The following is an 11111-nucleotide window of genomic DNA, read 5'->3' on the forward strand; positions in this document are numbered from 1 at the left end:
TCAAGAACTTTGAACCTAGGATACTCCGGTTCGTGTGTTTCAATACTTTTGTCATAACAGTTTATGGAAGCCCAAGACTTCCAGACTTTTAAGCATTTGTTTGTACTTTTTTGGGTGTTTTTGCTCTCGTTCAGCATTCTCCTTTTAATTCGACTGAATGTTGCCCCTACTTTCGAGCACGGAAAACAAATTCAAAGCTCGAGAATACTTAAAACTAGAGGAAATAATCAAATCTTGGTGCGCAAGTTACATCGCAATGCCTGTTGTTACTTCTTTTTTTCATTTCCTTTACAAACAAGAATACTCATTGATCAGTTAGAGGACCATGAATTAACCAGTACTACAATTTTCAGGCTGTCCTAGATACTTACCGTCCACGCTGATATTGACGCAGAAAACAAATCTTTCTAATAGACACGCCATAAATAAGAATATCTGAACTTGAATATTTGAATATCTCAGTCTAATGAGCTGTTAAGGCTCTCTGTTAATCGTTTTTATGGGAAAATCAGTTGTCGTCGCTTGGTAGCCTCATTTTAAGCTCTCTGATTTTTAGACTGTTAGCTAGGTTTCGAATGATATGTCATTTCTCAGTCGACTGCGTAAGCTTTGGGGAAAAAATTGTTTTTTTGATGCAATTGACGTAGCTTCTATAGTAACAAAGTGTCAGTAAAATATCCAGTATACAAAGTCTTCCTTTTCATTGGGGAATTTCGAAACTATGTCGCTCATGTATAGGCCTTATTCATTTTAGACTATGAGCGAGAAAGAACTGTTATTTTTCCAGTTGGTTAGATGAGCGTAGGGAAGAGATTGTTGCTCGGCTGTTTTCAGTAGCTTCTATCATGGGATGTGCTCCCCCCCCCCTCCCCCATTACATATTTTATCTATTTCTCACTCGTAAGAGAGACTAAAATTAGATACTCGTGTTTCACCGTAAAGCGGACCAAGATCATTTGTTGGTTAGGTTTTTCCTTGATAGAGACATTGAAACTAGATTAGCTTCCAATGTTGTGTGAAGAGGACTTTGATCGTATCTTGTGTAAAAGAGGGAGTCATTGGGATTTTCAGTTTTGGCTAATTTTTAGATCGGCTGTTCGGCTTTTGTTTCAAAAAAACTCCGGTTCCACGGATTTGGTGTTCATTGCAGCTTGCGGATTTTCGTCAAAAAGAATAACTATCTACGGTTTTGTATCTAATAGACCCCAATTCCCCCACTCACAAAGAGTCTAAAGTCAGGTACTTGCGTATCTCCAGCTGTTTAAAAACCGCTTATGCAGGATATAGTTGTTGCTTTGTAGCCTGATTCTGATCCCTGTGCTTTTTCGACAAATAAATAGCGAATGAATTGTCTTTTTCCAGTCGCCTGCGTATGATTTGGAAATTATTTCGTAGTTGCGTCATTAAGCCGACCCAAAAAGCCGCTGTCTCCTCATTTCCTTTAGTTTCTTAAGGCATACTTTGGTCGATAAGTGTTTTATTGCTCTCTTGTCCGTAAAAGGAAAAATCGACAAATCGAAATCAGATACATGAGTAAATTTATCTGTGTTATCTCTGAACATGGAGAAAAAAAATCAAAAGCAGCAATTTAAGTTGTAAAAGAAGTGATAACAGCCCGTACTCGAGCATCAAGGATGGACGCCCCGGACGGACCCCTCGAATTGTCTAGAAGCAGTGAGGAAGGTTTTGATCGTTGACGATGAAGAACTTGTAAAGGGGAAGGAATCTCGAATATCGCCAAACACAAAAATAAATACATCGTGGGCAGTTCGTACTTGGTCTGAATGGGCAGGGGAGCGAAACGGAATGATTGCATTCAAAGGTGAAAGTGGAATTACACTTCCCAAAGTCAATACTGACATTTTCAATATCACTGACAACGAGGAACTTAATTAATGGCTGAGTAAACTGGTTGTGGAAGTTCGTAAGGAAAAGGATCTAGGTAGTGTTTACCCGTTAAACACTCTTCATCAACTTTGCTGTGGAATTTATTTGTACAAATCCCTGAAATGAGGGATTTATACAGCGGTTAAATCTCTCATTTACAATCAAATTCAATTGATTAACCTTGCTCTTCCCTGCTAGATTATCAAGCCGGCCTCCCTGGACTTTCAAATTGTTAATATTCAACAGGGTTGTAAGTAAAATAAAGGTTGTTGAACAACAAAAGAAAAGGTGTGAATCATGAAATCATTACAAGTAAGCCTCCTTTCAGAGCACGATTTACAAAAGGAAATCTAGTTAATTCACCACAGAGATTTCCTTCGCTACCATAAAAAAGTTGAATTACACTTCTAAGCATGAGTAAGCTTTTCAATCTGCTCTCATTTCGCAACCTTTCTTCCGGTGTTTTTTTTTTCCTGTTGAACTCTCTTCCAGGAAATCACATGTGTGAAGACTTCCTTAGCTTTTAATTCTCAGACTTCCAAGTATACAGCAACACGAATTGAACATATAACATAGAATTAAATTCTCTGAGAAGCTTCAACAAACTTCGCTAAACACTTTGTCCAAGAGCCTAATCTTCTGCGCGAACTTCGCACGCAGCTAAACTATCCTATTTCGAAAAAGGATCATGAATTGACCGGAAACTTAAATATTCTAGAAGACACGATATTTATGATAGTAACGCGGAATTTCAGCCTAATTTATCAACAGCACGTGCACCAACGTGGCGCCCTTCAAAAGTAAAGCTATGCGCGCTATGATAGCACTAAAGGTGCGACAATATGATTTCGAGTGTAAATTAATATTGGGATTAATCTCCATCAGTAAATTTTCTCAAAGGCTAAAAAAATTGCACGGGTCCATAAATCGAGAAACATTAGAGAGATTTAGCACCCCGTTTACGTGAAACGTGAACGGCAACAGCGACCACCTGACCTTGTTTTCCCGCCATTTTTTCGCGTTTGCCGGTTGCGCTTTGCCGTTTTTACGTGAAAGTAAACTGTTTCGCGTTTGCAGTGTACGTAAGATTTTCTTCTCTTTTTCTCTAATAGGGTAGAAGTTAATTGCCGGAAAAAGGGTACCAAAACTATTCCTTGTAAGTCATACAAAGGTGACTTCAATTGCACCACAACATGAGCTCACGCGAAGCTAAAGCAGCAAGATTCACGCTGTTTTACGTGAAACGTAAAAGGGCAAGCTGACGTTTACCGTTTGACGTAAACGCGGTGCTAAATGTCTCTATTTTTGAAAAATTCCCGATTGCCAATTATCCCAAAGTGCGCGTGACAAAATCAGGTAATTACTTCATGTTGGCATATTTGCCAACATCTAACTCTGTTCCCTTCTAAGTCGTGTTTATTTCGAGTAATGGCTCATCGGTTCGGCCATGCACATGAATTTGCCTCGTTGTCAGAGTAATCAAGCTTTTCCCCCAAGAAATCGCATGGAGCCTTTAAATTCTCTGTCATGAATAATCGAGCTTTTTTACTCTCACCTAACCTGTTTGCCGTTTTGTTTTGTTGTGCTTTCGTGTCTTTCTTTTTTACAAACTTAAACTTTTTGCGGTTCTGTCCTCGTGTACCGGTTCGCCAGAGCCAATACAAAAGACCAAACAATACACAATAGCTAACCGATAACTCCTAAACAAAGAAAGAACAATGGTAATTCCCTTGTGAACCGGTACACCAGGACAGAACCCTTTTTGCAGTTAGTTTAAACTTCTGTATTGTAATACAACTTTGTGTACTATTTGGGATCAATTGACATGTTCTCAAATATGCATATTTTCAGTAAAACTAAAACAATGAGATTAATTGCCGCGATTTGTATCAATAGGGCGCTGTTCTCATCAACCGCAAAACGATTGAAACTTCGAGCCCATTATGTCAAAACTTATTATTTCGACCGTATGTTGCCGCTATTTTTAAGCACGGAAAAAATTCAAAGCTGGTAGCTTGAGTAGCATCACAAAGAGGAATTAAAACTAGAAGAAAAAATTGAACCTTAGTGCGCGAGTTGCATCGCAAAGCCTGCCTCTCATCGCATGCTTTATAAAGTCAGGCACTTCCATATCTCTGGCTGTTATAAATTCTTAAAACCGCTCATATAGGCAATAGTTGTTGCTTTGCAGCCCAGTTCTGATTTCTGTGCTTTTCCAACTGATAACTTGCGAATGAAACGTCTTTTTCCAGTCGGCTGCGTGAGAAGTAATTGGGAAGTAAAAATTGTCTCTTGAAAAGAAAAATCGTTAAATCGGAACCAGATACTTTTGAACGGACTTTGATTATACATAATAGCTTGCATCTATGTTATGGTCGAGGACGGAAAACGACATCAAAACCAATCATTCAAGGTGCACTTTAGGTGGGATTTGACCAATTACTGAGACATTTCAGTATACAGTATAAGTCCAAACTCCATGTTTAATTTACGTCATGGAGCATTCTTTGTTCAGTTATTGTTCTATTTTTCCCCTTTAAATGACCAATCAGCAATCTGTTATAAGGTCATATTTCACCCTGTATCGGGACACACGTGCTACTCATTCAGTTACTCGCTCCCCGGTCTGATATTGACACTGCAGACAAACCTTTCAACAAAACAGACCTGATAGCAGGAAACTTCCAGGCACGTAGGTAAATACCTTAAGCTGTAAAGGTTTATCTTTACACGAGAAAGTGCACAACAGCTGTCCCTCATTTCTAAGCCTTATTCCTTTTGCTGGTTAGTTTGCAAAAGAACTGTCATTATCCGGTTAGTTAGATAATCGTTGGGAAGAAATTGTTAAATAACTTGCTGTGTCATTAGTGGACTTTGATTAGTTTTTGGTTCCGTTTTTTCCTTGAACGGGGCATTGACACTTAATTAGCTTGCTGTGTCATAGAGTGGACTTCGATCAGTTGTTGGTTCCGTTTCTTCCTTTCCTTGAAACAAGATTATCGGCTTGCCGAGTCACAAAGCGGACTCTCATCGTGTCATATATGATAGAATCTAAAGGCAGGTACTTGCTTATCTCTAGTTGTTGAGGCTTTCTAAAGACCGTTTTGTAGTCTAATTTCGAGATTGTTTCTTGGTTGTGTCAATTAGTGTAATTCAACAAGCAGTTGTTTCCCTATTTGCTTTGGTTTCTTCTTCATGTTCTTATATCTTCATAAGCCGTTCTTTAGCCAGCTAGAGTTTTATCGCTCCTAGAAAAAGGAAAATCGACAAATCCAGACCAAATACTTGTGGAGCTTGCAATGGTGTGCTATCTTGAAACATGGAAAACGAAATCGAAACCAATACTTCAAGCTACGTCATTAGGTGGACTTTGAACAATGGCGCTGCGCGTTTGTGACGTCACGAAATTTTGACCCCCTAGAGCGATTAGGACAAACAAACAGGCTTCTCGAGTAAATGGGTATGGGCGATGATGCGCCCAAAGTTCGAGCAAGACCAAGAGAACTATACAAACATACAATTGAAGCGTTGGTTAAAGTGTAGAGGCTTGAAATTGAGAGGAAAATGAGCATACCTCATCGCACGTGTTCGTGACTGCCTCATGTCGGGAAAATATTATGTACTTGATTCAAGCATAGACGATGGGAAATGGCTTCAGGCGAAGATACTAAAGGAAAGTAAAGTCCATCGCGTGAAACTTAAGGATCTAACAGTTCAATGTAAAAAGGGGGTTGATAGGCCTACACGACTCCTCAGCGCGTGTTTAGAATAGCCTATTGAAAGTTTGGCCCTCGCGAGTATGTCTTTGAGAGATCGTCCTCATTTTTAAGACACGAGTGGCGAATTTTTGTATAAATGAATCAAGGCTAATAGTTTCGAAAGAAACTGTTTGGGGCTGCGTCGGTGGGAGTAACGAAATAATATGGATATATCAACAAAGTTGAAATGGTAGATTTTTGTATAGTTCGCTCAGTAGTGGTTGTTTCTATTAAATGCCTGTGTCTCATGAGAATTTGCTTTAGGTTTGGCACTGATGGTTGGTATTGTGTAATAAAAGGCAAGATTCGTTGGTTCGTCTCCGGTTTCTGTTGTAGAGCTAGTTTCCTGTTTTTGAAATTCACCTCTGAAAGGGTTATGTTAATGAGGGCCTCTGAGTAGCCTCTCTTTCGAAAATGCGCTTTCAAATTTGCAATTTTCTCTTTGAATATTGTGTCAGAAGAGTTTGTTCTGAGAAGTCTAAGGGCTTCTCCTTTTATTAAGCCTTTCTTAACTCCTTGTGAGTGACAGGAACTATAGTGTGTATACTGAAATGTCTCAGTTTATTTAAAATGAGTACGCACATCAAGGATTGCGTTCTTTTCGAATCGTTCGCCTTTATAATTATAGATGTAGGTGTCCAGGAATGTTGTTTCCTTATCGGAAATTTCAGCCGTAAATTTCATTGTTGGATGACGATTGTTTGCTTTTTCAATGAAACGTTCTATTGTTACTTTGTTTGTACTCCATAGCGAGAAGATCGTCGTCTATGTAACGTTTCCAAACAAGCGGTTTGAAAAGGCTTTTGTCAAGGATTTCAGTGTACAGCACAAATATAAGTATTGTAGTTAACACTATCAACTGAGAAATTCTTTCTAGAACACGCATTTATCCGGAGTTGACAAAGTTCCAAGTCATGCATGCTTAGGCTTTGGGAACGGTAAGAAGGCTTTCCGACCGTTTTTAAGCATTTCTTTATGCGGATTAAGCCAATCTGGCAATCTTTCTGGATATCTTGAGTCAATCTTAAATGAATCCCAACAGCAATGCCTAGCTGCAACCATTTAAGAAAGTTGGAGCATTTTTTGAGCGAAAATAGTTTTGCTTCTCACACGTTTCGCATACAAGTCCTTGTAAAGACTCCGAGTGTTTGTCCTAAACCAGCGGGGGGTCCAAAGATGACATATCTATTTTTAGACCTGGCGCGCAGCGCTATTGTTGCTCCACTCTTTTCTAGAAAAAAAAAAGTACAACTACATGATTGATTTACATCATAAAGCATTCTTTGTTCAGTTATTGTTTTATTTTTGTTTCCTTTTAAATGACCGATCAGTCATCAATCACTTGTTATGCCATGCTTTACCCTTTGTCAGGACACACGAGCTACCCATTCAGATACTCGCTCCGCGGTCTGATATTGAGACTGCAGACAGACCTTTCAACAAAACAGACCTGATAACAGGAAACTTCCAGACAGGCAGGTAAATTCCTTTAGCATTAAAGGTCTTTCTTTACATAGGAGAATGTTAAACATTTGTCTCTTATTTTGAATCCTAGTTCCTTTTGAACTGTGAGGTTGTGAAAGAACTATCATTTTTCTGAGTCCGTTAAATAGGGGTTAGGAAAAGATTGTGTCCTGCTGTTTCCTTTAGCTTCTATTGTAAGATATGCACCAATAAGTTGTATGTTCGCCTATTTCTCCGTAGAAGAAATTCGAAACAAACACTCGTAAAATGGACTTTGATCAGGCTTTGATCAGTTCGGTTTTTCCCTTATCTCCTTAAGAGAGACATTGAAATTTAATTAACTTGCTGTGTCATTTTAAAGTGAACTTTGATCAGTTGTTAGTTCGTTTTTTTTCCTTGGGAGAGGCATTGACACTTAAATGATTTGCTGCGTAATTAGTGGACTTTGATAAGTTGTTGGTTCCGTTTTTTCCTTGAAAGAGGCATGACACTTAATTATCTTGCTGTGTCATAAAGTGGACTTCAATCAGTTGTTGGTTCCGTTTTCCCCTTTCCTTGAAATAAGATTATCTTGCTGTGTCATAAAGCGGACTCTCGTCTTATCACATATGATAGAATCTAAAGGCAGGCACTTGCATCTCTTATGAGGCTTTCTAAAGACCGCTTATATAGGAAATAGTTGTTGCTTGTAGTTAAATTCTGTTCACTGTGCTTTTCCGACTAATAACTTGCGAATGGAATGTATTTTTCCAATCAGTTATTTTTAAAGTGGCTGTGTCATTTAGCGCACTTGGACAATCTGTTGTCTTCTCATTTTGGTTTCTTCTTCATGCTCCTATTTGTTCAAAAACTGTAATGTGGCCAGCTAGAGTTTTATTGCTCCTAAAAAAATTCGACAAATTAAAACTAGATGCTCGTGTAACTTTCATCTATTCTTTCTTTGAACACGGAAAACGAAAGCAAAACCACTACTTCAAGCTGCGTCATTAGGTGGACTTTGACCAATTGTTGCTCTACCCTTTTCTAGAAAGAGGGAGGTCCAAACTCCATGCTTGATTTACGTCATAAAGCATTCTTAGTTCAGTTATTTTTCCGTGATTTTTGTTCCCTTTGAAATAACCATTCATCGATCAGTTATAAAGCCATAATTCAGCCTGTGTCAGGACACAAGAGCTTCTTCGTCAGATACTCGCCCCTCGGTCTGATATTGACACTGCAGAAAAACCTCTACAAAGCAGACCTGATAGCTGGAAACTTCCAGGAAAGTAGGTAAATACCTTACGCTGTTAAGGTCTATCTTTACACAGGAGAATGTTGAACATTTGTCTCTCATTTCAAAGCCTTGCTACTTTTGGACTGTGAGGTTGTGAAGGAACTATCATTTTCCTGAGTCCGTGAAATGAATAATAGGAAAAATTTTTATATTGTTGTTTCCAGTAGCTCATATCATAGGATGCACTCCGTCTATAGAGTTTTTATTTATTTCCTCCTAAAAGAAACTGTGACTAGATACTCACGTTTCACTAAAAAGCAGAATTTCATTAGCTTTTTGTTTCGTTTATCCTTGGAAAAGAAATTAAAGCTAAACTATCTTACTTTGTCATAAAGCGAACTCTGACTGGTCTTTGAATTGGTTTTTTCTTTAAAACAGAAATTGAAATTAAACTATCTTGCAGTGTCATAAAGTGGACTTTGATCAGCTTTCGGTTCAGTTTTTTCCTTGAAAGAGACTTTGAGACTAGATTAACTTGTTGTGTCATTAAGTGGAATTTGATCAGCCGTTAATTCTATTTTGTTTCTCTCCTTGAAACAAGATCATCTTGCTGTGTCATAAGGCGGACTCCTATCTTATCATACAAAGGAGAATCTAAAGTCAAGTACTTACATATCTGTAGGTGTTATTAGTGATAGTAATCAAAGTTTAATGTCTTTTACGTGGGGCATGGTTACCCATCTTGCCCGAGCCAGAGGCTCATGTATGAAACGCAAGACAACAACCCACCCATCACACCCCAGGGGAGGACATCCATCACAAAGTAATCTCGTGCGTGGGAAATTAACGTCTCTTACCCCTAACCCTGCAGGAGACGGGACCTCCATTTATTTGTCCCTATCCGAGAAGACTAGAATATCTAAACCATTTCTTGATGTTATAGAAAGGCAGCATATTCTTCCCAATTATTTTAAGACCTTGAGTGTTTGTCCGGCCAGGGCTCAAACCTTCGACCTCCCACACATCAGTCCAGCAATCTATCTACTGAGCTAATTGGGAGGCTTTCTAAAGACCGCTTATATAGGAAATAGTTGTAGTTTAATTCTAGTTCCTGTGCTTTTCTGACTGATAACTTGCGATTGATGTGTCTTTTCCCAGTCGGTTGCGTAAGAAATTGTTTCGTGGTTGTGTCATATAGCGCACTTGGATAACCTGTTGTCTCCCTATTTTCTTGGCTTTTTTCTTCATGCTCCTGTTTGCTCATAAACTGTAATGTGGCCTGCTAGAGTTTTATTGCTCCTAAAAAAAATCGACAAATTAAAACTAGATGCTCGTGTAACTTTCATCTATGCTATCTTTGAACACGGAAAACGAAAGCAAAGCCAATACTTCAAGCTGCGTCATTAGGTGGACTTTGACCAAATATTGCTCTACCCTTTTCTAGAAAGAGGGAGGTCCAAACTCCATGCTTGATTTACGTCATAAAGTATTCTTTGGCCAGCTAGAGTGTTATTGCTCCTAAAAAAATCGACAAATTAAAACCAGATACTCATGTAACTTTCATCTAGGTCGAGGGTTCGAGCCCCAGCCGGACTAACACTCAAGGTCTTAAAACAAGTGAGAAGAATATGCCACCTTTCTTTAACATCAAGAAATGGTTAGATATTCTAGTCTTCTCGGATAGGGACAAAAAAATGAAGGTCCCGTCTCCTGCAGGGTTAGGCGTAGGAGACGTTAATTTCCCACGCACGAGATTACCTTGTGATGGATGTCCTCCCCCTCCCCTGGGGTGGGATGGGTGGGTTGGGTTTAGGTGGGTGAACCTAGTGGGGGACCACGCGTCCTATTGTTCTCTCACCTGTATAATGTACAAATCTTTAAATACAAATACAAATCTATGCTATCTTTGAACACGGAAAACAAGATCAAAACCAATAGTTCATACTGCGTCATAAGGTGGACTTTGACCAATTGTCGTTCCGCTATTTTCTAGAAGGAGAGAAGTCCAAACTCCATACTTGATTTACGTCGTAAAGCATTCTTTGTTCAGTTATTGTTCTATATTTGTTTCCTTTAAAATGACCAATCATCAATTAATCATAAGGCCATATTTCAGCCTGTGTCAGGACATACTTGCTACTCATTCAGATACTCGCCCCTCGGTCTGAAATTGACACTGCTGACAACTCATTCCACAAAACAGACCTGATAGCAGTATTTTCCAGGCGATTAGGTAAATTCCTTTAGCTGTAAAGGTATTTCTTTACATAGGAAAGTGTTGAATATCTGTCTCTTACTTCAAAGCCTTGTTTCTTTTGGACTGTGATGTTGTGGAAGGACTATCGTTTTTATGAGATGAGAGTAAGGAGAAGATTTTTACACGGCTGTTTCCAGTAGCTTTTTTTTTTATAACATGTGCTTCGCCTATAGAGTTTTTATTTATTTTCTCATAAGAAAACCAAAACTGGTTACTCGCGTTTCACTGCAAAGCCAGGTTTCATTAGGTTTTGGTTCCGTTTTATCCTTGGAACGGAAAGTGAAGCTAGACTATCTTGCATTGTCATAAGGCGAACTTTAATCAGCCGTTGATTTAGTTCTTCCCTTGAAACAGAAATTAGATTTAAACTATCTTGCTGTGTCATAAAGTGTAATTTGACCAGATGTTGTTTCGGGCTTTTCTTTGAGAAAGACATGGAAGCTAGATTATCTTGCTAAGTCATAAAGCGGACTTTGATCGGTTGTTGGTTCCGTTTTTTCCTCGAGAAAGGTGTTGAAACTAAATTATCTAG

General features: G+C 38.8%; 1 protein-coding gene across 10 annotated transcripts in view; it reads left to right on the forward strand.

The window, feature by feature from the left end:
• Window positions 1–4450: 4450 nt before the first annotated feature.
• LOC111329684 (uncharacterized) overlaps window positions 4451–11111 on the forward strand; it is an 82177-nt gene continuing 75516 nt past the window's right edge. For 2 of the 10 annotated variants that reach the window (XM_088757234.1, XM_088757235.1), the window contains exons 1-2: window positions 4800–4948; window positions 7017–7124. In XM_088757234.1, coding sequence (XP_088613360.1) covers window positions 4929–4948; window positions 7017–7124 — 128 coding nt within the window. In that variant the 5' untranslated portion in view covers window positions 4800–4928. Of the gene's footprint in view, window positions 4584–4799; window positions 4949–7016; window positions 7125–8216; window positions 8379–8923; window positions 9005–10167; window positions 10556–11111 lie in introns of those variants that run through there. The other 8 variants (XM_022934448.2, XM_088757237.1, XM_088757236.1 and 5 more) reach the window with 8 other exon arrangements.

Source organism: Stylophora pistillata, chromosome 4 (assembly GCF_964205215.1).
Source record: "Stylophora pistillata chromosome 4, jaStyPist1.2, whole genome shotgun sequence".
Taxonomy (NCBI): Eukaryota; Metazoa; Cnidaria; class Anthozoa; order Scleractinia; family Pocilloporidae; genus Stylophora; species Stylophora pistillata.